Source organism: Coregonus lavaretus (genome assembly GCF_964263955.1).
Source record: "Coregonus lavaretus genome assembly, chromosome: 6".
Lineage (NCBI taxonomy): Eukaryota > Metazoa > Chordata > Actinopteri > Salmoniformes > Salmonidae > Coregonus > Coregonus lavaretus.
Window position 1 is genome coordinate 59,321,279 of NC_139993.1, and position 21,332 is coordinate 59,342,610.

The window sequence follows — 21,332 nt, forward strand, 5'->3', positions numbered from 1 at the left end:
ATCCAATGTTTGAAATGGCCTCTGTTGCAGTGGTCGGATGGAAAAGTTACACTTGGTGTTACGGTTATTTTAAAGTATGAAGGGTATCTATGGATAAGTCCTCTTTAGGAGTATAATATTTTCATTCTGATTGTTCCTTTTTATATAGCAGAAGTCTTGAGCCGTACAAAGATACAAGTCACCAAGGAAACAGTTTGATCGAGTACAGGCTTAACTGAATGAACAACAAAGACGGAATGCAACATTACATTTTATTCAATAGTTTGGGGAATGGCCTTGTCTCTGAGGGAAGATCCTCTGAGCCAGATGTGATGGCAGGTAGCTCTATGCGGGACTACTGGCATCGAAACCCCCCCGCTGGGGGAAAGGAGTTCAAATGACGGGCCTTAAGGTTATTATAGCAGGTGGTGGTGGCGAGGTGAATGGTTGTCGAAAACTGTTGCTGAAAAACAGCAAGTGAGAGAACGGAGATAAGTTGACATATAAATACATCCCAAGATCTACACCCATTGGTTGAGAGAGAGGAAGGTGATAATTGCAAAAGTGAGCCCATAGGTTAAACATAGAGCGTGAGGAATGTGCATTATTGTGCCGTGCTTATAGGCTATAGGCTAAACAGGTGAATGCCATTCTCCACGTTGCTAATAGGAAAGAGGAGGAAAAACAAGACGCTGTGCTGATGATGATACGTTTGTATTCATTCCCACTATGCTGATGATGATACGTTTGTATTCATTCCCATTATGCTGTTGATGATACATGTGTATTCATTCCCACTATGCCCCTAGAACAGGAAACAGAGTGAATTATGTTATGCTTACTGGATGAAGTTAAACGAGCATTCACACCAGCCTTCCTGATTGAACCTCCGTAAACTACACTTGATATGATTCCCTTTGGTCAATAGCTCATTAAACATTGTATTCTAAAAAATAACTGCCAATATTCTAAAATTCTAAATATTCTAAAAGCGACCTCCACATCTTTCTATTTAAATAGTTGAAATCTCATGTAGATATAGTGGCTGGCCCTCAAATAGCCTTCAACCGTGTGAGTCTGACACAGTGGCATTACTTTGCTTGAGTTTATTAATATACATGATTATCTGTTACAAATAAAGGATATCATACAAAGACTAAGCAAAACTACAGTCTTGGATTCAGAAATAGGTTACATTAGCCTTTCCTGTATAGTGTACCATGGCATTATATGAATCAAAATGCGTCGGGAAAAAAAGTTTGCTTGTCAGTGGAATAAAATGGAAAGAAATGTGAAGAAAAAAACATCTTAAAATGTATAAATGTTTGTAACCTCCCAGTTTACATGGATAAGTCCTTGTTGTTGTTGTTGTTGATCAGGAAGTTGCTCATCCCATTCTGCTGTTATAATCCTATTGAACGTTCTATTATAAAAATACAGGGAACTCCATTTGAAAAGTAGTCCATACTGGTGTCTCCTCCTCACCCCCAGGAAGGCACTGTGGTCTTGAACGTGAATCAAACTATAGATGGACACTGACAGCCTGACAGTCAGATTTATTCTGTCAGGGTTTCCATATCTTTGGAAACTAGCCTTTCATTTAGTCAAAACCTAATTGAAAGAAATAATTAAAAACAGTCATTTGATACAGCATCCAGTCCCAGTCTAGATGTCTTTGGTTTAATTGGTTGATGTCTTTGGTATAATTGGTTGGTACAGACAGCGACAGTTCAGCGATGCTCAGGACAGGAGAGAGGCGGCTCACAGAAACAGCCTCTCATGATTCCACGGCGTCGCTTGCTTTCTCATCAGATGCTTCAGGTTTGCAGACAGTATAGGAAGCACATCCATCTCTATAGCTCCGGAAAGAAAGGAGACTTCAAGCTAAAATGGAGGGCGGTCAGATCTTAATCATCCCTGTGGGGGCCAGGCTGGGGTCTTACTGTCTGTGTGGGACAGACGTGAGAGAGAGAGAGAGAGAGAGAGAGAGGGTCCCTGCTCCTGCCCCCACCCCCACCGTGAAGCCTCTCTCTCCCCCCTCTCTCCTCAGTTGACCGTGGGCACCTGGTTCAAGCTGTACTCCTTTGCTTTTAGCCGCAGGTTGGCGATGCTGTTAGCCATGTTCATTCCCTGGGATGTATTGGGGTTGGAGCATGTGGGGGGGTAGGTTGCCATGGCACTGGAGGAGAGAACGGTACAGAGGGCAAAGGTCAGATAGAACTGTAACCAGCGGCGATGGAGCCAACATGGCAATGTGAGTTCAACTAGAATAGCATCGATATTAACATCATAGAACTCATCATGAGGAAAACATCAAATGTGTTTAATTGTTCATGGCTGTGAAAGTCAAGATTTTGGCAGTCTTTTTAATGATGACTGAATACTTCATTTGTTTTCACTTACTCTGGAAAATACCAAGACACTTCAAGCCAAAAAAATTTAAAAATAAAGGAACCACATGTAGTAAAGTGAAAGAGTACTTGCTTTGTGAGGGCAGCATTTTCTGTGGCACTCGCATTGGCACTCCCTCCGGCATTGGGTACCAGCTTAATAAGAATATATAAATGGTGATGTATGTGTTAGCACCACGTTAGTGTGATATTATTCACTGGCATTACTTCTGGTCATGTGACTATCCACTATAGTGAGTACAGCTGGGCCAGAAAGCGTTCCCAATTTACAATTTAGTCATTTAGCAGACACTCTTATCCAGAGCGACTTACAGTAGTGAGTGCCTACATTTTCTTACTTGTCCCCCGTGGGAATCAAACCCACAACCTTGGCGTTGCAAGCGCCATGCTCTACCACATGGGCCACATGGGTTCCCCACTGAGGTACAATTGGAGAATGGGTATTTTAGCAATAGCGATCAGGCCAGACATTTTATACTGTGTTTCATAAGGGGGGGGGGTGGTGGTTACTGTAAATCACAACCAATGTAACCAGAGTCACAAAAAATCCTGCCCAGTGGAGTCTGCTGTTGCTCTAATGTTCATTATTTGGTATTGTATAACAGAGAAGGTCACAGGGATCAACAGTGGATTTAATACGGTTTGTTTTCAGATTATCACCTCATCACGAGGGTCATTGGATCTCTCATCCCCCCCTCGTGTTAAGCAGAATGGAGAGAAGGAATGAAAAGAGAGAAAGACTAACCTGTTTACAGATAATCTGTAGTTCTAGAAATAGGACTCAATCTATATTGTGTCACCATAGATTATACAAAACATTCATGCATTTTGTTTTTAGAATATTAGTTTGTGATAAGTATAAGAAAAGTAATTGGAGAGAATGTGGCAAAAACTGAGAGACAGAGAGGAAAGTATAATTTAACCACTAAAACTATGACAAATAGGGGCAGGTTTTTTTTACATTACTTGTAACACAAATCTCCAAAAAGAAACACACTATAGTCTAAACCTGACTATTGTTTATCAAAGCCAAGGTCGAATACAGTGACAGTTTCATTGGATCCAGGTGGACCAAAAGAGCGATCTGGAGGGGTTCGTGTAAATATGCGGAGTATGCAGGTAATAGAGGAGGAGGAAGAGGAGGAGGGGGAGGAAGAGGAGGAGGAAGAGGAAGAGGAAGAGGAAGAGGAGGAGGAGGAAGAGGAGGAGGAGGAAGAGGAAGAGAAGGAAGAGGAGGAAGAGGAGGAGGAGGAGGAGAGATGTAATGGGAGGAAATTAAACAATAACAGAGTTGGTGAGGGGAGAGGGGGTTGGAGGTTAGGGGGGGGGGTGTTAGTGAGGGGAGAGAGGGTTGGAGGTTAGGGGTGGTGGGGTGTTAGTGAGGGGAGAGAGGGTTAGAGGTTAGGGGTTAGGGGTGAAGGGTGGGGTGTTACTGAGGGGAGAGGGGGTTGGAGGTTAGGGGTGGTGGGGTGGGGTGTTAGTGAGGAGAGAGGGGGGTGGAAGTTAGGGATGGTGGGTGGTGGGTAGGGTGTTAGTGAGGGGAGAGGGGGTTGGAGGTTAGGGCTGGTGGGGTGTTAGTAAGGGGAGATGGGGCTGGAGGTGGCATTACGGAAGGGGTGGTAGGGTTAAGGTGTGGTTATTGCAGGAGCAAGAGGTGAGAGAGGGAGCCTGGGGTCTGAAGGACAGAGCGGTTGGGTTTATGTTTTCAGTGAAAGGGGTAGGGGTAGGGTATGACAATGGGGGGGGGGTCTACCTGTAAGGAGAGGCACTGCCCCAGGACAGGTAGTCATTTGGGCGGGGGGCCGGACGGGGTACAATGGGCTGCTCCACGGCCGTGATGTCCCCGGAGTAGGACTTGAGGAGCGAGGCGTTCTTGCTAGCCAGCATGGCACGCTCGTTCCGACGAAACTTTGCCCTTCTGTTCTGAAACCACACCTGGAAAAAATATATACAAATGAGCGGAATGAATGTACAGTAGTCCCTCGAATGAAAGCAGTCCAATTGATAATGACAATAATTATAGACGTATAATTTAGCTAGTTTATAAACTACTTTTAATACCGATATAAATCCTTTACAATATATCTCTATATAAAGTGTTACTCATATCTTTATATTTCAGAACCTATATCATATATAACTCCTGAATTTAATGATATGAACCACTTCTCCATGAGATCCATGTTTTACTTTTTACAATGTGTAAAATAGGTTTACATGCATGTTTTAAAAGCCTTTTTTTTTTAGTTTTGTTCATATCTAATAGATACTGTAACACTCAGCCGTATCTCTCAGCACACCATGATGATCAAATACTGTCCCTTCAGTATCGAGCCTTCGATACTCAACCACACACACACACACACACACTCTCTCTCTTTGTTACACACACACACATACACGCACACACAGACACATGCCTCCTTTGTTAGCAGATCAAGGGCCTGACTGGGGAACTAATAATGCCGTTCCTCACTCTGAAATCAAATCCATTATTAAACGCTTTGGGAGCGCCGAGGCTCAGGGAGGCACAGCTTACGCACTGCCTCAGGAATGAGCCCAAAGTCTCTTTTATCAAAGGATTTCTGCATCCCGCTCTGGTACGCATTAATCGCAGATGTTCGCTCCCTCTCCTTCTCTCTTGTTCAGTCTCTCCTTTTCTCTCTTTTTCTCTGTCTCTCTCTCACTCACGCACCCACACATACACAACTGTACCATCAAGATCTACCCAATATTTTGTTTTATATAGATATCTGATTTAGAGAAATAGCCAAAAGGTCCTTGGGACCTAATAGATTCCATGATGAGATAACACAAGAACGTGGGGGCCTGAGGATCACCTATTAGGATCACCTGGCTGGGGTTATTAGGATTACAGTATGCTAACGACTGGGAGGTAGCGGTCCTCTGTGGCTCAGTTGGTAGAGCCGATGAGGCCACCCATACGAAAAAATTTATGCTTTGGATAAAAGTGTCTGCTAAATGGCATACTATGGTCCTACCTGCACCCGTGCCTCTGTGAGGTTGACCCTGCGTGCCAGGTCCTCTCTGACGAAGGCGTCGGGGTAGTGTGTCCTCTCAAACACTCTCTCCAGAGCCTGCAGCTGGCTGCTGTTGAACGTAGTCCTGTTCCTCCTCTGTTTCCTCTTCTTCTTCTCCTCCGCGTTCAGCTGCTCATCTACAACACAACAACATCATGGTCAGATGCAGGAAATAACTAAAGGAAATCCTACTTTGCACAGGCTAACTATAGAGTATGATCTATAATCTAACAGAAACAGTAAACCTCCTCTCGCTGTTGGCTGCCTGCTCCCAATAAGTATTTTTATACCCTACATTTGTTTAGTCCATTTATAGGCATGTAGGTTCACACAGACAAACATACTATGATAGAGATATATGTTATATTTTATACTGTGTATAATATACTGAATACAGACACACACACACAGGCTTACAGTACACATAAACACTTCTTGTCAATAGCACCATATTGTCTTCTAGTGTGTCCACTGTGTAGTTTTCTACAACCCTTGGGTCAACATGGCCAGTTTGTTGTCATCACGGGGAGAGAGAGAGGGAGAGAGAGAGAGAGGGAGGGAGAGAGAGAGAGAGAGAGAGAGAGAGAGAGAGAGAGAGAGAGAGAGAGAGAGAGAGAGAGAGAGAGAGAGAGAGAGAGAAGGCTTTTCTTGTCAATCCCCAACTATGTCTGCTTTATTTCTCTCCTCAGAGGATGTATGACCTCTTCTATGACCTTATTGTACTGAGAATGCAGTCATTTCTACTGTTGCTACAGTGGGCGAATGTATGAATGCAAATTAAGCCTACACATCTCTTTTGGGGGATAGTACAGTTCACAGTAAGTTCCCACAATGTTGTCATTTTTTGCCCATCCATCAGAGGAAACCCATTACCAATTTGACATTATTAAGCCTTTCCAAATCCACAAAAACAACCACTCTAAAGTTTATAATAAAAGGCCTATTCTCATAGTAAGATACTTTTTTATTGTAAAGCAACACAGAATGGAGTATATATTGAACTTCTTTATTTTACCAACCACCTTTTCTGTAGCCTATTGTTGTGGTAGGCCTAGTGGTCGAAAGTTTGGAAAGACTCAAGAAGGTCCCAACATTTATTTTGAAGTGCCTAACGAGAATATATGATAGGCCAGGCCTAAAATAAAATATTAAATCGGCATCTTATCCATTTCAACATTTTAAAGATGTAGGTTTTATATCAGGAACATACAAATATCAGGAATATACGCCGATAGACTAATTATACAAAAACAGATTGCGCACAGTCGACAATGGGAACAATTCCAGTGGTATAAGGCGCGTATCTTAACTATAGGATATTTACCATCAAATACTGTGTAAAAAAAAAAGTTTGAAACTAGACTATATAAAATACATATATTCTGTTTTGCTAATAATATATATTCATCTGAAACCAATTGTGAATGCTGTAAAGTTGCAATTGCACTTTCGTTGTAAACTAGTGATGATAAAATAAGAAAAACTGCCAAGGCAAGCGTAGCAGCATTACATTTACATTTTAGTCATTTACTGCTAAATGACTAAAATGTAAATGTAATGCTGCTACGCTTGCCTTGGCAGTTTTTCTTATGTTATCATCACTAGTTTACAACGAAATGCCCTATTCAAATGAGTGCAATTGCAACTTTACAGCATTCACAATTGGTTTCAGATGAATATATATTATTAGCAAAACAGAATATATGTATTTTATATAGTCTAGTTTCAAACTTTTTTTTTTACACAGTATTTGATGGTAAATATCCTATAGTTACTTACAGTTAGTGAGTGCATACATTTTCATACTGGCCCCCCGTGGGAAACGAACCCACAACCCTGGCGTTGCAAGCGCCATGCTCTAAAAAACGGAGTTACAGGGGACTACAGCAGACCATATCACAGCACTTAAAGGGTATTTGTGTTATCATTATGTTATTCATATCAATAACATGTATCATTGTGTAATGGGCGTGAGAAATGGGCTTCAAAAATAATTATTAGGCGAAATAATTTCGCATTAAAAAATATACACATTTTTACAACACAACGATTGTCAAAATAATATAATCAATGTAGGTTATTTGTTTGTATCCATTTTTGCTGATTTAGGTTGCAAGTCATTGGATTTAGGTTGCAAGTTGGGTGAAAAAAAACGAAAATCCTTTACATTGATGACTTTTTGCAAAACCAAACAGTTTTCCACGTTGATTCAACGTCATCACATTGATTATTTGATGTTGAAATTATGTGGAAACAACGTTTATTCAACCAATTTTTACGCAGTAGGTATGTTGTTTGTCCCTGCTAAAGGAATACATTAAAACCATGTTATTATGTGAAGGCCTAAGACATATAATCATCTGAGCTGAAAACATTAGGCTAAAGGTGCAGTTGTTGTTTGCATACTGACAAATAGTGAGATGCTTTACTGAAGGCTGATCGAACCACATAACAAACCTTTTATGTGGTAAGTGGGGTGAAAACCATTCAATTTCAACGGATGCCTATAATCATGATGATTTAGGCCTTAAACAAATTATAGTAGTCTAGAACCTACTGCGATCTGACCCCATGAAACATTAGTTTAGCGGAAATAGTTCAAGCTCGTGTGAAATTGTTGGTAATATATTTTCAAAGTGAGAGAATTCACAACGATGATTTATGGGCTTTGCATGATGTTAATTATCCAAGCTATGTGTTCCTCCTCCTAATATCACAAGTGTATTGTTTGTTTTCTATAGGCCTAAATGTGTTTACGAATACCAAACATTACACCAACATCCCAACATGATTAATTACGGAACATATTTATTCTTGACAAGCAGATCTAATGACGTTTTGTTATTTGATCCCGTAATTGTCAGAGCCATGTCCACAGGACACATCCGATAATTATGACAAATGGTTATGTAGAAATATTCTGAAGTTGTTTGACAAGCGAAATAACTGTGAATTAACGACATCACCTCGCGCCTTCCCTTACCAACGTTTCTCACATACCTCTTCTCGAGGTCCGATTTACCCGTAGAATAACAATAACACTCATTAAACCCTAACGTTTCTGTCAACCTCTCCAAATGACTCTGGATATGAGGGCGTATCACCCGGGACCTGAGGGGTTTATTTACTCTCTCAACCGCATGGCTGAATGGGGAAAACCAGCTGTGTTCTTTTGCTTTTAATGGGGTGTATCCAAATGTACTTCCATCTCCTCTATCGCATTTTAAAAAAAAAAAGTTATAGACAAACCACATTTCAGGCTATCCTGACCAATCTAAGTCATCAAGGCAGTTGTGGAAGGCTCCATAGTAGTGTTTGTTTTGATTTATTATTGTAAAGCTTGACTTTACAATAATATTTATTTTATTGACCATATCCACCAACATCGCCATACTTCGTTGACATCAAAGTGTTAATGGTAAATTAATGGTCGTTTTTAGTGTAGCGGTCAGAAATGATTTATTACCACGAGTCACGAAGGACTCCTTCCATGCGCGCGATAGTTTCAACAGAAGAAGGCTGGGCAAGACTTAATGAAAATAAATGAAAGTAGCTTGCAGTATTATGTTCATAATTCTGTACGGTATTTACACTGTACACTGCAACTCTTCTCCAAACAGGCCCACTCAAATTACCGATGGAGCACACCAAAATGGGTTCAACCTTCAACCATGCGGATTATTCTGCGAATTATTAACAAAATGGGTTCCTATATCTTACACTATATAGACCTAGCCTGCATTTGCTAATGTAGCCTAATAATCAATTTCTGCGTTAAGGTGTTAATCAGTCCCGAGTGTATAGGCTGCACTTGGAGTACACTTCTCACTTACTCTCCTGCTGGGTGGTGTCGCTCCCACTGGTCAGCCCCGGGGACTCAAGCATATTCCTCCCTGCCTCACCGACACTCTCGTCCGCCTGTGTCCCAACCATTTCCCTGGCCTCCTCCAGATCCAACAGGTGGCTCACCGAGAAGTTCTTTTTGGCTTGAAGGTTTTCCAGATTCGATGTAATCGGACTCTCCAAGCGATTTGATATCGTTGCTTGCCTGTCCCTTACATGTGCATAGCTAGAAGTCATGACGGAAATAGGATACAGTAGAAAAAACTGAGCAATAATAATAAGCGAGCCAAATGTATCCTTGCACACAGAACGCACGAACAGGAACAGCGCCTCGAAACCAGCCCGAGAAACCTCAGTTTTCCAAGCAAAGCACAGTTGCTGCTCACATCCAGACGCAGCAGTGGCGGTAAACCAGACTTCTACAGACAGAAGAAAAAAGCTTTTCCCCTCGTTTGTTTCCCGCGATCACAAATCTCTACGCATCCGGTCCATCCATACACGCGCATAAACAACAAATATAGTCTCCATATAAAATCACAGCGTCCTGCACCTGGGTTTTCAAGAAGTCCTCTTAAAAAGTCCTCCCCACTTCCCACTCCTGTTGACTCACGGTCGCAACTGACTGAGCTTAGCTGATGCCGAACAGATGCGCTCGTGTGTGCATAAAGCTGGCTCAGCTCAGGGCTCAAGGCACTGGGAAACTGGCTCTGCTATGGCTAAGGCACCTTTCTTGGAACTATTGCTTTTTCTCAGTGAGAATCGGTCGACTCTCTCTCTCTCTTTCTTTCCCTTCGCTCTCTCTCTCTCGTTGCTTCTCTCACTCTCTTTCTGCTTCTCTCTTGCTCTGGCACTTCAAATGAGGCTCACGCTGGCACGCTGCGGATGCTGCCTGCACCAGCCAGGGTGTAAATGAAACTCTGAGACTCCTGGGAGAGTAGATGGACCATAATAGCAGCCCGTAATTACGTGGCGATGCCTGTATGCTGTTTCTGACGTTTCACAGACCCCCTCGCTACGCTCCCGTCCTCCTCAAACTCTACCCTCCCCTTTCAGCAGCACACAACCACACCAACAACATCTCCACCACCCAGAACCCACTGATTAAGGCTTTTTAACGAACCTCTGGCAACCTTAACCAACCCCTTGGAACCTGCGGCGCGAAGAGTCCCGGGAGCTCTGGAGGGGAGGGATAATTATCACCCCGTGTGATGATAGAGCCAGTAAAGAGATTTTAACTGTCGGGGTATATCGGCCCCAGACCAACCCAATCACTATTACTGCACGGGATTCAGACGTGGCCCGTGGCTACATTTTCTTCAGATATGTGGTTATTCAAAGTATACTGCATAATTGCTGTTTTGATAAAAGATTTACAAGGAGACATTGACAATAAATCGTCCTGAACACAAAGGAAGAACCTCTGCTTTCCAGCTGATACATTTTGTTTGAATGTCGAAACTTTCATTTTTTAATGTTCATGCGTTTGTATTTCTTCTCCCCTGTGTAGCTATTATTACTTGTACTCCTGGCTACAATAGCTAGTTCAAAATAATCCCAAACAAAAAACAATGGCAACCAATACATTCTTAATGAATCAACTGTAATGATGCCGTTATTGGCATACCTTAGCTGTGTTTCACCCTGGCACACAATAGACAATAACCAAAGCCAAACCCCAGACATTCTAATAGGCTACACAAGCCGTTATCTGACAAACAGACTTGTAAGACTTTGGGTTTAGTGGAAAATTCTGTTTAGAATTGTTGGAATTGGGGTCTCATTTTGTGCGCGCTCTGAGTGGGGGTCTTGACAGGGGGGCTCGGGGTGGGATGGAGGAATGAAGGAGGAATGGAGGGATGGAGGGAGTAATGTGTTTAGATGGCAGGAGTATAGACTCACTATAGGCTCCATACTGCCATAGACATCCCGTAGCTTCCAGCCCCTGATCTGGGAAAAGAACACTTGATGCCATCAAAGGGACGCGGATTGAATCCAGATGTGCTTCTCTCGTTCTTTCCATGTATTTAATGAAGGCGCGGGGATAGAGTAGTGTTTTTCATCATTAGTTTTCCCTCCAGATTCCTTTTTCCTGCCTACACGTCCATTCCAGTGCCAGTGTAAAAAGCCTCCCCAACAGTTTCGGCCTAAACCCCAAAGCTCCATATAGCCTACTCTTTTCACTCCCGCTTAAAGAATGTTATACGACAAAGTTAGAAGCCTATTCTTTCGTGATTGTCTGACCAAAAAGAAAGGTCAATGTTACTCTGTATGAAGTGTGTCATCCGAAATCTGGCCTGACCTTTGGAATAGGTATATTCCGCAAAATAAAATATATTCATATGATTTTTTCTCATTTGAAATCCTCATAGCCTGCATACTGATATGTATACATTATTAAGCGTGACACATGTATGTACAAATATCGTATTCAACGTAGCAAAGGGAAGTTTCATGAGAGGAGAGTATATGTGAATGTTTTTTTAACATCAGCTACTGCCGCCTAAATGACTATAAAAGCCCCAATCTCTGCACATGTGCAAGGGTCAAGCAAACATGTTTTGCTCGATAAAGGTCAAATTGTAAACAGCACTTTTGTAATTAATATGTAATTAAAAAACATAAACATCGTTACCCATCCATCCAAGGAATCGAATTATGCCCATGCACCATAGTTGCGTCTTTACCCAGGTGAACTACTGACCCTTGATTGTCATTTCAGACAAAGGCAATGATTAGTCTGACAAAAACTCATACTAATTAACCTATAATATGTTTATGAATTTTTTAAAAGCACACATAAATCAACGTTTGAATTGACATGTCTCCATTATGTTTAACTTATAGGAAAAAAGTTTACCTTGCATTTTCATTATTTAAATTCAATTTTTTAACCTTGTAAAACGTAATAAGCTCAAATGCACCGACATATTACGAACAATGTAGAAGATTCAACGAATTTAGCGTAAATGGAAAAAGCGAGGAAAGGGAGACGTGCGCAGTCACAATGAAATACGGTTATTGCCTTGATGTAAACGGATGTCTCAGTTTCAATAAGATAATTTGATCACACACTTAATGCTTACTTTTGGCCATCTTTCATAACAATTCAATCATTGTTTATTGCATATTATGTGCAGTTGAGGAATTCACTCTGGATATCCAAAGTGTAGCTACAGGCATAAGAGAAACGTAATGTAATAGGCATACATCATTTTGATACATAATTTGTGAAAGCTGTGTAACAGTAAGTAAAGATAGGCTACAGGGAATCGTCCAAGCTGGGTGCTGAGGAGCAGACATTTCACAGAAAAACATTTTGGAAAGAAAGAAGTCTTCAGTTTTTCAAGCTGCAAGAATTGTGTACCACAATTACGGTGTTGAAATAATCTACACAAAATTCATTGTTGGGGAATACCTGTTTTTTTAGACAATAACATGAGTACAGTAACTGAATACAGTATAAATAATAACCGAACGTTTTGAAATAATGTGCAATAATGTAGGCCTACTTTAACAAGGCCTATTGGGTTTTATGTTTTAGGTTTATGGAGCAATGGCATGAAGTGCATGCTCTAAAATATATGTCCACGCTTTGGGACGCCTGAAACCGTTGCCTACAGAATAGGGCAACAGCAGCGGTTGGCTTTATGATCAGAATCAGCGCGGGTGAATACATTTCACACGCGCATGGCTTTGTAAACTCGGCGTGTTGTTTAATCGGGAGCAGATTGGTTTTCATGTCGGAACACCACACAGGCAGTTTGCAATTAGCGCGAGAGCGTTTTCAATGTTGGAACAATAGAGGTAGAGACGAGAGAGAGAGAGAGAGAGAGAGAGACAGTGTCGCATGTCCCTTCAGAGTCGCATGGCCCAAACGGCAAAGAGGGGGACTGAAATTGCACACACAATGAGGCATCGGCATTACCGTTATCAATACTATATCCAAGCGGAAACACTTGCAGTAAATGATCTAGTGTTATACTTCGAACCAGTGAAAATTAAACAGCTTATGCGCGTTAAAATGATTTAGATGATCTCGATTAGAAATGGCCAATGTTGATTATATTGTTATTGAAAACATCTGCCAATTGTGAATTGTGTATTCTAATGTTGTAATCCGAACTCGGTGCCTGCGCGAGGGATTTGCAGTTCAACAGGTCTCAAGATGAGAATTCCCTCGTCGTTGCAATCAGGGATCGCGAGGGGGGGGGGGGGGGGGGCAACACATGGTTTCCCGTCCAGGATATGGAGAGTCAACTAGGAGGCCATTTTACTCCCAATTAGAGAAATAAAGGTGGACATGGGCCAACGCGCTACCCCAATAGGCACTAAGGGTCACTGGACAGCACTGCAGCCAGCCAGTCAGCCCGGCCGACAGAGACGCATGCTGCCGACTAAGATGAGTGCAAGTCATTCAGCCAAGGGCAAGGCAATCTTTCAGCTAATACACTACTGAATCAGCAACAATAGAAAAACATAAAAAGTGTGTGTTTTCATTGGAGGAATTGAATAAGCGCTGGTTGGTTGACCAAACTGCAAGTATCCTTAAAGTCAATGGCAATGCATATTGCCGGCCTAGTTACCTTCAGTGTTTCTCAGAACAATTTTAATCAATTTCGATGCACATTTACACAATTATTCAAACACAGGCCTACATTTCTTTTTAAGCAACGAAAATTCAAAGTAGGCTAAATTAAATCATATACAATATGAAATCATATTCACTTTCGTTCAATAACCTATATATAGGTCTAGCGGTTTCTAAATTAATCATTGCATGTCATACACTTTAAAGAGAAAATGATTATGTCTGATTCCAAATGTGTCTATTCAAATATCCTAACATGAGTAGGCTAGGCCTAGCCTAAATGCTTATTACACTGATCCCATGTATATTTGCCCACGAATTATTAAACCCACATTATCAACATAAAAATTTATAGCAAAAACGGTATTTTCTCTCTCTCTGAAATTCTAATTCAAGGTAGGCATATGTTTCACACAGTTCCATATATCTATAGCTGTATTACATATCTAAATCGATTTCGATATGGCTGTGGCTAACAAATAGGTCTATAATTTAGAAATACCTTGATAAATAACTTGATCGAAGAATCCCACAGATAGGCTATTATATTACAGCCTTTAGACAAACATGTTTTTTTTTACCGCCATAAGCAAACTATGCAGTGCAGTTATAATTGAACTCTCGACCATGAACTAACTCACAAATAATTAACAAATAGCCTATCAGTTGTTTAATGTCTGTGTACTTTTTCTTGATAGGCCTAACTTGAAATTAAAAGTGTACTTTTTCCTATATATCTTGAAAATAAAAGTGCACCAGGAATTGTTGGTGGACAACGAAATAATATAGCATATACATTAATTAAAACAGTTGGGCTATTGGGCCTAAGCCTTAATTATTCACGATTTATGCAAATACAATTAATTTTCCATAGCCCAAAGTGTCAAGCTCAAAATTCAATAACGCCGACGGGCCAGATGGAGGAGATTTTCAGTAACAGTTGATCTCACAGCTTCTCTGTGGTTGGTTCTCGGGTTACACGGCCCTTCTCGACCTGTCTAGGGACTCCAGCGTCACATAAATCACACAGTGCTCTAGAAGTCCGCCGCTTTCTGAAGTCGTTGGGCTTTACCGCTTCACCAAAGCCAACGGCTAATAGTCAATTCCAAGTCGTGTTTTTGTATACTTCTACCTTATAGCCTTTAGATTCCATAAGAGTTGAGAACATACCCTACTGAATTATGCCGGCTTCTATAGAGCTAAATTAGTACAAGTCAGCTCTATGATTTTTCTTTATGATTTATCCCATAGAAGAACAGCCGCTATACTATTTTCTGAGGAGGCATACATGCACTATTAGACAATAGGCAATGGCATACACGCAAATACAGGTAGCCTTTAAACATCCATCAATAAATAACACATTCTTATTATTAAAACAAATGAGTAAAATATCATTTCAGGCAGGATATCAAACGCATTAAAGCGTTGACCTGTGAGGTGGCGGGGACATTCAGTGGTCACTCACTACTCGCTAACTAATTAAAAGAGCTGGGTTTATGGTCTCCCTTTCAGACGGCCAGATGTGACCAAAGCGCTGTAAAATCTCAGAGCGGTTTACAGAACACTTACTGCACTTAAAATGACTTGAAAAAGCGATGGGAGTTCGAAACTATTCTCACTAAATTCCACTCCGGCACCACAAGCTCCAATAAGGAATCCGTTTCACTCCGACACCTTACAGCAGTTAGAAAGACAGATTGAAACAGATCATTCAAAATACTAATTTCTTATAATGAAGATGACAAAAACAAAGCAAATCAGAAATAAGAAATACAAGTTTAGTATTAATTTAATTATAATACTTTATTCATACTAATTTAACCAACCAAGATGACATGAACAGCATAGAAGTGTTACAATTAACAGGTTTTGTGCAGTTGCATTCAGGTTCAGAATATATATATATAAAAATAAAATACATACCCAAATACTAACCACATATTGTAAAATAATACATGTTTACATATCCACCTACTTTAAATAAGCCCATTTCAATACAAAACAACAGATATGTTGGATTTAAACAAATTCACATAGAATTAATGTTAAGGATAATATTTTTTTTTTTTAACACACAATTAATAATTTGGTTCCCCCCGGCACACACAGGGCCATAAAGCTTGTTTTTACGCACAAAACCAGCTGCAGCACACTCATATCAGATACATGTTATATTGCTGTAGACACATTTGTTCCATAGAGTGCCACTGAAAACAAGCTCTTCTAAAGCCATAACAGTAAAGCAGTAACATGCCGCTGAGCAGTTTCCTCTCAGAGCATACATACATTATGAGATATCACCTTACCATTCCTTAGGAAGCCTGCTGGAGATCTGCAAGTCTTTAATAAGCCTGAGACAGACAGAGTTGGGTTTTGGGAAATACCAGCCCTTCGATAGCAAACCCTCCCAGATAATATGTTGATCTACAACATACAGTCAGAATAGATCTGTCACAGTGCTGCTTTAGTGAACACAAGTATCTTGTATTGATCTGTAGCCTGGATCTGCACAGAGGATCATTCAGGGTTTTACTGTTAACCACCTCCTTTCAGCTGCACCATAAAGACAACGCAGGCCAATTTTAAAAACAGCTATGCTTTCAATTCTACATATGCTTGGCTAGGCATGACACAGAGAGAGCATCCACTTCTGATGTAAATGTTGTGCAAAAGAAGAGCTTGAAGCATTTTAGACACCAGCACACAGACAAACCACCCTCGACAAACAGTAACAAAATACTAATGTTGTTCGCTCCACAATGAAGACTCAGTGAGCTAGTTCTCAGGCAGTACAAATCTAAATGAATTTCCCCCAACGGTAGAATGTTCATACATATACTGGCTTACCTGGTTAAATAAAGGTGAAATAAAATTTTAAAAAATACAGTACACAGGACTGTTATGCAAAGAGAGGAAATATCCTCTGATGTATTGGACATACATTATTAGTGTTAGTATACTGAGGCTATGTGGTAACGGACAGACTGACATTGAGTCAGTAAGAGTCTGTTACCTTGAACAGTGAAAGTAAGGGCTGACACCTCCCCTCCCCGAGTCTCAGGAAGCAGAAGCCGGGGCCTCAGCCGCACTCTGCCCCGCTAGGGGGCTGTTGGCCGTTTTACAGTCCTGATCGCTCCCCTTTGGTTCGGTCACCGTCACTGCAGGGTAGTCCTGCTGGAGCATGGCACTGCCTGCCTGTGTCTCAGTCTCTACCCCAGGTGTGGACCCTGTATCTGGGGGAGACTGGACATGTGCCTCTCCCTGGTTCTCCATGACACTCTTCTTCCTCTCCTCCTCCCTCTCCTCCTCCTGTTCCTCCTCCGTGGCCTGGAGGTGTAGTTGCTGCAGCAGCTCCTCCAGCTTGTGGGCCTTGCGGAGCTCGTTCTGCTGGATGATGGCACACAGGTGCTCCGTCAGCTGCTCCTTTATCTCTGTCTTCTTGTGGAGGTCCAGCTTGGCCGTTACATACTCAGACTCCGCCTTCTCATAGCGCTTCCTGAACAGAAAAGAAGACAGGCAGATGGATTAGGAGTTATTAGGATTTTGTTTTATAGCAAAGGAAGGAATACATGGCATAGCTCACCTGACAAAGACTTCTGTGAAGTCAAAACGTTGTTGATTTGGGTTCAGAAAAAAGTCACTGGGGAGCAGCAATATTCCTTGTGCAGGCCACTCATTCCTTTATCTCAGTATAATTTTTTTAGCACAAATGTAGGATGTATCACCTTCCTTTTTTCATGTCTGAGAGGAAGGACTGCATGTGTTGAAAGCGGTTTATGGCATTAGGGACATTGTTCTCAATGTATTGGGATGTATTGAAGGAGTATGCTGAATAACCTGTAGGGAGCAGTGTTTCCAGAGTTTGAAATAAGGAAATGTTCACTGCCATATCAGTATAGCTACAGACTGCTGTGTTTTTTTTTTTTTTTGTGATACAACAAGAATAATGGGTATTAGTAAATTGACAACTATCATGGATGACCTCTCCTGAGTGAAAATACAACCTGATTGAACAGAATCCCATCTCCGTGGCAAGGATTCAGCATGTTCTCCAAGTTGTGTTTACCTTGCAGTGTTGTAGTCCCAGCTGGCCTGCTCTATCACACCTCTCAGAATGCAGATGTCGTTGGACACCATATTGTCCAGAGTCTGCAAATCTTTCTGGATCCTCTTCAGCTTCACTGTCTCTGCCTGGGTCTGTTTGGATCTGTGTACACAGAAAACAGGCAGCTGGTTGAATTTTTGCATGTGTAACCACAGCAAGTGTCCATATAAAACAATGTGTATCAGAATAGCTGGTACTGATAATGTGAACTATGGGACCTGTCCTTACTTCTCAGCAATGGTCTTGGTCAGGAGGGCTTTCTTGCGCTTATTCCTCTCTTCCATCATCTTTTGGTCTTGCTGAAGCAGCTCTATGCGGGTCTTCTCCCGACTACAACAATAACAACGACGAGCATTAACACACAATACAGAGAATGGCGATCAGCAGACATGATTATGTGTTTGATCTACAAACAATAAAGGACAGGCGTAATTAGCCTAAGATAAGTATTCTTAAAATAAATTACTGCACTCTTCTTGGTTTTTGGACCCTGTGAGTGTCAACATTACTGGCATGTCAAACTAAACCAATGTACAGGCAACTGTGAGATCATCATAAGACATTGCTCTATAACTAATTTATTATAAAGACTTACTAACAATTCCACCTCTTGTTTTTCCAACTCCTTGGCAATAGGCGGTGTGTCCTCCGCTGGTGCAGGAGCATGGTTTACGGTAAGGGGCTCTTTTTCGCTGGGTTCCTCCACCGGCTTTGTGGGGGTAACGACGGGCTGAATGACAGCCTGCGGCGGGGGCTTAGCGGGCTGCGGCAGAGGCTTGGTTAGCTTCTGCTCGGGTGGTAGCACAGGCGAGCCGGGTCCACTCTTTTGCTCAGCGGCTAACTGGAGGGCTCTCTCTCGCTGCAACTGCTGCCGACTCCGGTTAGTAGGAGCTGGTTTCCGTCCACGACCTAAAGCCGCAGGCACCGCCTGGTCTGATGAATGAGGTAAAACAACAGGGATACTGGATATCGATACACTTCACAGACGTAACTAGCTACTGAATTTACAAATTAATGGATATCTGTGGAAAGCCGACAGATCCTCTTGGCTAAGCAGCTAACGTTATACTAGCCCATGATCATAAATCTGTTTCATCACATTACACATAAGAGTCATTGGACGAAGGCGTCTTCAGTACGGGTAGTTTTGTTAAGCGCCCCGACGGTCGACGGTCAATCTGAACATACACATGCGTCATTGCGCTAAGGTTTTGGAAACATAAGGACCTTATCTTTCATTTCAGCAACAATAAAAATAAATTTAAAAAAGGCTAAATTGATACACACCTTGATAGGGTTAGTTTTCCCACATAGCCATATCTCAATGTTACAGCGCTTGTTTACAGAAAACAGACGGAAAACAAGAGACAACCACCTGTGCTAATTAGCTATCTAGCGTGCTACGAACACCTGTGTGTAAGCGTAACTCGGGAAGTGTATCAGAAGTGTAGTTTCGTTGCATGGAGGCACCCATAGCTGTATGGATCTGTAACTGCTACAGTAAGTGTATGTTTTTTATTTTAAGGATTCTTTCTCGCTGATGAATGATAGGAGTCATATGTTTTGAAAGCCATATCACAAGCGATGATTATTGACGGTTCTAAAACACAGCGTTGGGATTGCAGTTCACATGAACCAGTCGTGGGCGATGCTAATGGCAGAGAACTGTAGGGAGAAGACAGAATGCCACCTAGAGTTTTCGTGAGCTAACCTTACGTAAGCCCAATATGTACTCTTAAGCAGCCTACCGTTACTCCTTAAGGTCCAAGGATCTTATGTTATTTTCAGAGGTAGACTGGCTCTGGCAGCCAAAACAGACAGATACTCCATCTAAACGTGAATCGTTTCTCAATGGCGATACGGTTCTAGAAACATAAAGCCTTTTACGTTCATGCCACATTAGAATATACACTTACTGTACCCTGTTTTAACCGGCTTTATCACAGTTGCAGCCAACAGTATTTTTCAGTGACAACATGTTTCTGGCGGCCTTCAGTTACACACAGGTGTTCGGCACATGCTAGATAGCTAATTAGCACAGGTGGTCCCTCTGTCTTCAGTAAACAAGCGCTGTAACATGTGTGGGAACACTAACCCTATTAAAGTGTGTATCAATTTAACATTTTATTTATTTATTATTATTTCTCGCTGATATGAAAGACACTAAGGTCCTTCCTTATACGTCCAAAACCGTACCACAAGCGATGCATGTTAATCTTCAGACCGAGTTTCGGTGATCTTAACAAAACTCCCCCCTACAGAAGATGCCTTTGTCCAATGACTCTTACGTTTAATGTAATGGAACTGAGAGTCATGATTATCAAGGGCTAACGTTATGCTACCTTGAAGTTACCTTTCTGCTGCAACTTTCGTAGCTCCTCTTCTGAAAACCCTGACCATCCAGCCATTTTAAGATTGATATCCTAGGAATTTAGCGACACGAGATATTTGTTAGCTATTAAATATTTAGCGAAACCGTCAACTTAAAATGCCAAAAGTTAGTAACAATCCAGCAAAACTTTCTACTTAGCCGCCATCTTTGTTTATTGATGCCACGTCAAAGACCCCGAAAAGGACCGGTGAAGGGATACTAAAAATAACGCCTGTTTGATTTTAATACAAATTGTAGTTTATTAATTCAAATGATGTAATATTCACCGGTTTGTGTGCTGTTAGACTAATTATACAACACGCACAAATACTAAACTGAAATTTGTTACCTATTGCAAAAAGAGAAACACTGGCAAATACTTTGGATACGAGTATGCTTCAGAGCCAGAGTTTATCTAAAGGCCAGTTTATACTTGGTCTAACTACATGTCTGTAGACGATTTGAATGCGACAAGTGTCGCTGGTCAAAATGACATTTAATGTATACTCCGGTGGTATGTCTGTAGACGGTCGCTGCGACTGTTAGTTTCCTTGATGCACAGACATTAAAAACGTTTCTGCTACTGTCTCAACGTCCGTTGTCGTGGTTACCGAACTGCCACAGCAACCAGACCAAATCCTCCTGTGACAAGATGATGCAAATTCTCCTATAGAATTACCTACTTTTATTTCGTCACACTGTGGCACTAAACTATTTTCTGTAAGCTCACCATTACTTTATAAATAAATATGTTGTTGTGGGTTTATTTTCCTGTAATAATTAATAAAAAGTAGCTAAAGTTAAGACGTTGTCTGCTATACACTGGGGAGTCTCCTCATTATTTGAACTGGCTAGCAACGAACCATAACATTGTTTAGAAAATTGCTTTTAGTTGTCTGGCTTGCTAGATTGACGTTTGCTGAATTCATTTTTAAGGGGATAGGTTTATTGGTGTTAAAATAGAGAAAGTATGCTAATTGGAGCAACTGGC

The 21,332-nt window shown here is 41.4% G+C and overlaps 2 protein-coding genes across 3 annotated transcripts; both read right to left on the reverse strand.

Annotated features, from left to right (window-relative positions):
* Positions 1-678: 678 nt before the first annotated feature.
* On the reverse strand, positions 679-9,799 carry prrx1b (paired related homeobox 1b). 2 transcript variants are annotated; one of them, XM_084162945.1, is made up of 5 exons: positions 9,265-9,735; positions 5,393-5,568; positions 4,144-4,325; positions 2,464-2,525; positions 1,073-2,158 (listed from the first exon to the last, which is right to left on the reverse strand). In XM_084162945.1, exons 1-5 carry the CDS (start codon positions 9,509-9,511, stop codon positions 2,103-2,105), a joined length of 723 nt encoding a protein of 240 aa, XP_084019071.1. In that variant the 5' UTR covers positions 9,512-9,735; the 3' UTR covers positions 1,073-2,102. The 2 variants fall into 2 exon arrangements, with proteins under 2 accessions (XP_084019070.1, XP_084019071.1); XM_084162944.1 differs by lacking the exon at positions 2,464-2,525 and having other exon boundaries at positions 679-2,158; positions 9,265-9,799.
* A 6,135-nt stretch (positions 9,800-15,934) lies between these two features.
* gorab (golgin, rab6-interacting) lies at positions 15,935-20,529 on the reverse strand. The gene is made up of 5 exons (XM_084163167.1): positions 20,324-20,529; positions 18,570-18,903; positions 18,199-18,300; positions 17,932-18,072; positions 15,935-17,361 (listed from the first exon to the last, which is right to left on the reverse strand). Exons 1-5 carry the CDS (start codon positions 20,376-20,378, stop codon positions 16,923-16,925), a joined length of 1,071 nt encoding a protein of 356 aa, XP_084019293.1. The 5' UTR covers positions 20,379-20,529; the 3' UTR covers positions 15,935-16,922.
* Between the last annotated feature and the right edge of the window lie 803 nt (positions 20,530-21,332).

What these genes read in the sequence shown, in the direction of transcription:
- prrx1b (XM_084162944.1), bottom strand. Translation starts at nt 9,511, where the DNA reads ATGACTTCTAGCTATGCACATGTAAGGGACAGGCAAGCAACGATATCA. An exon ending in TCACAGAGGCACGGGTGCAG is followed by an intron (nt 4,326 to 5,392) that starts GTAGGACCATAG and finishes TATTTTTTCCAG; the next exon opens with GTGTGGTTTCAGAACAGAAG. An exon ending in GGCAGTGCCTCTCCTTACAG is followed by an intron (nt 2,159 to 4,143) that starts GTAGACCCCCCC and finishes TCTCTCCTCCAG; the next exon opens with TGCCATGGCAACCTACCCCC.
- gorab (XM_084163167.1), bottom strand. Translation starts at nt 20,378, where the DNA reads ATGGCTGGATGGTCAGGGTTTTCAGAAGAGGAGCTACGAAAGTTGCAG. An exon ending in ACGAAAGTTGCAGCAGAAAG is followed by an intron (nt 18,904 to 20,323) that starts GTAACTTCAAGG and finishes CTCATTCATCAG; the next exon opens with ACCAGGCGGTGCCTGCGGCT. An exon ending in GAAAAACAAGAGGTGGAATT is followed by an intron (nt 18,301 to 18,569) that starts GTTAGTAAGTCT and finishes TTATTGTTGTAG; the next exon opens with TCGGGAGAAGACCCGCATAG.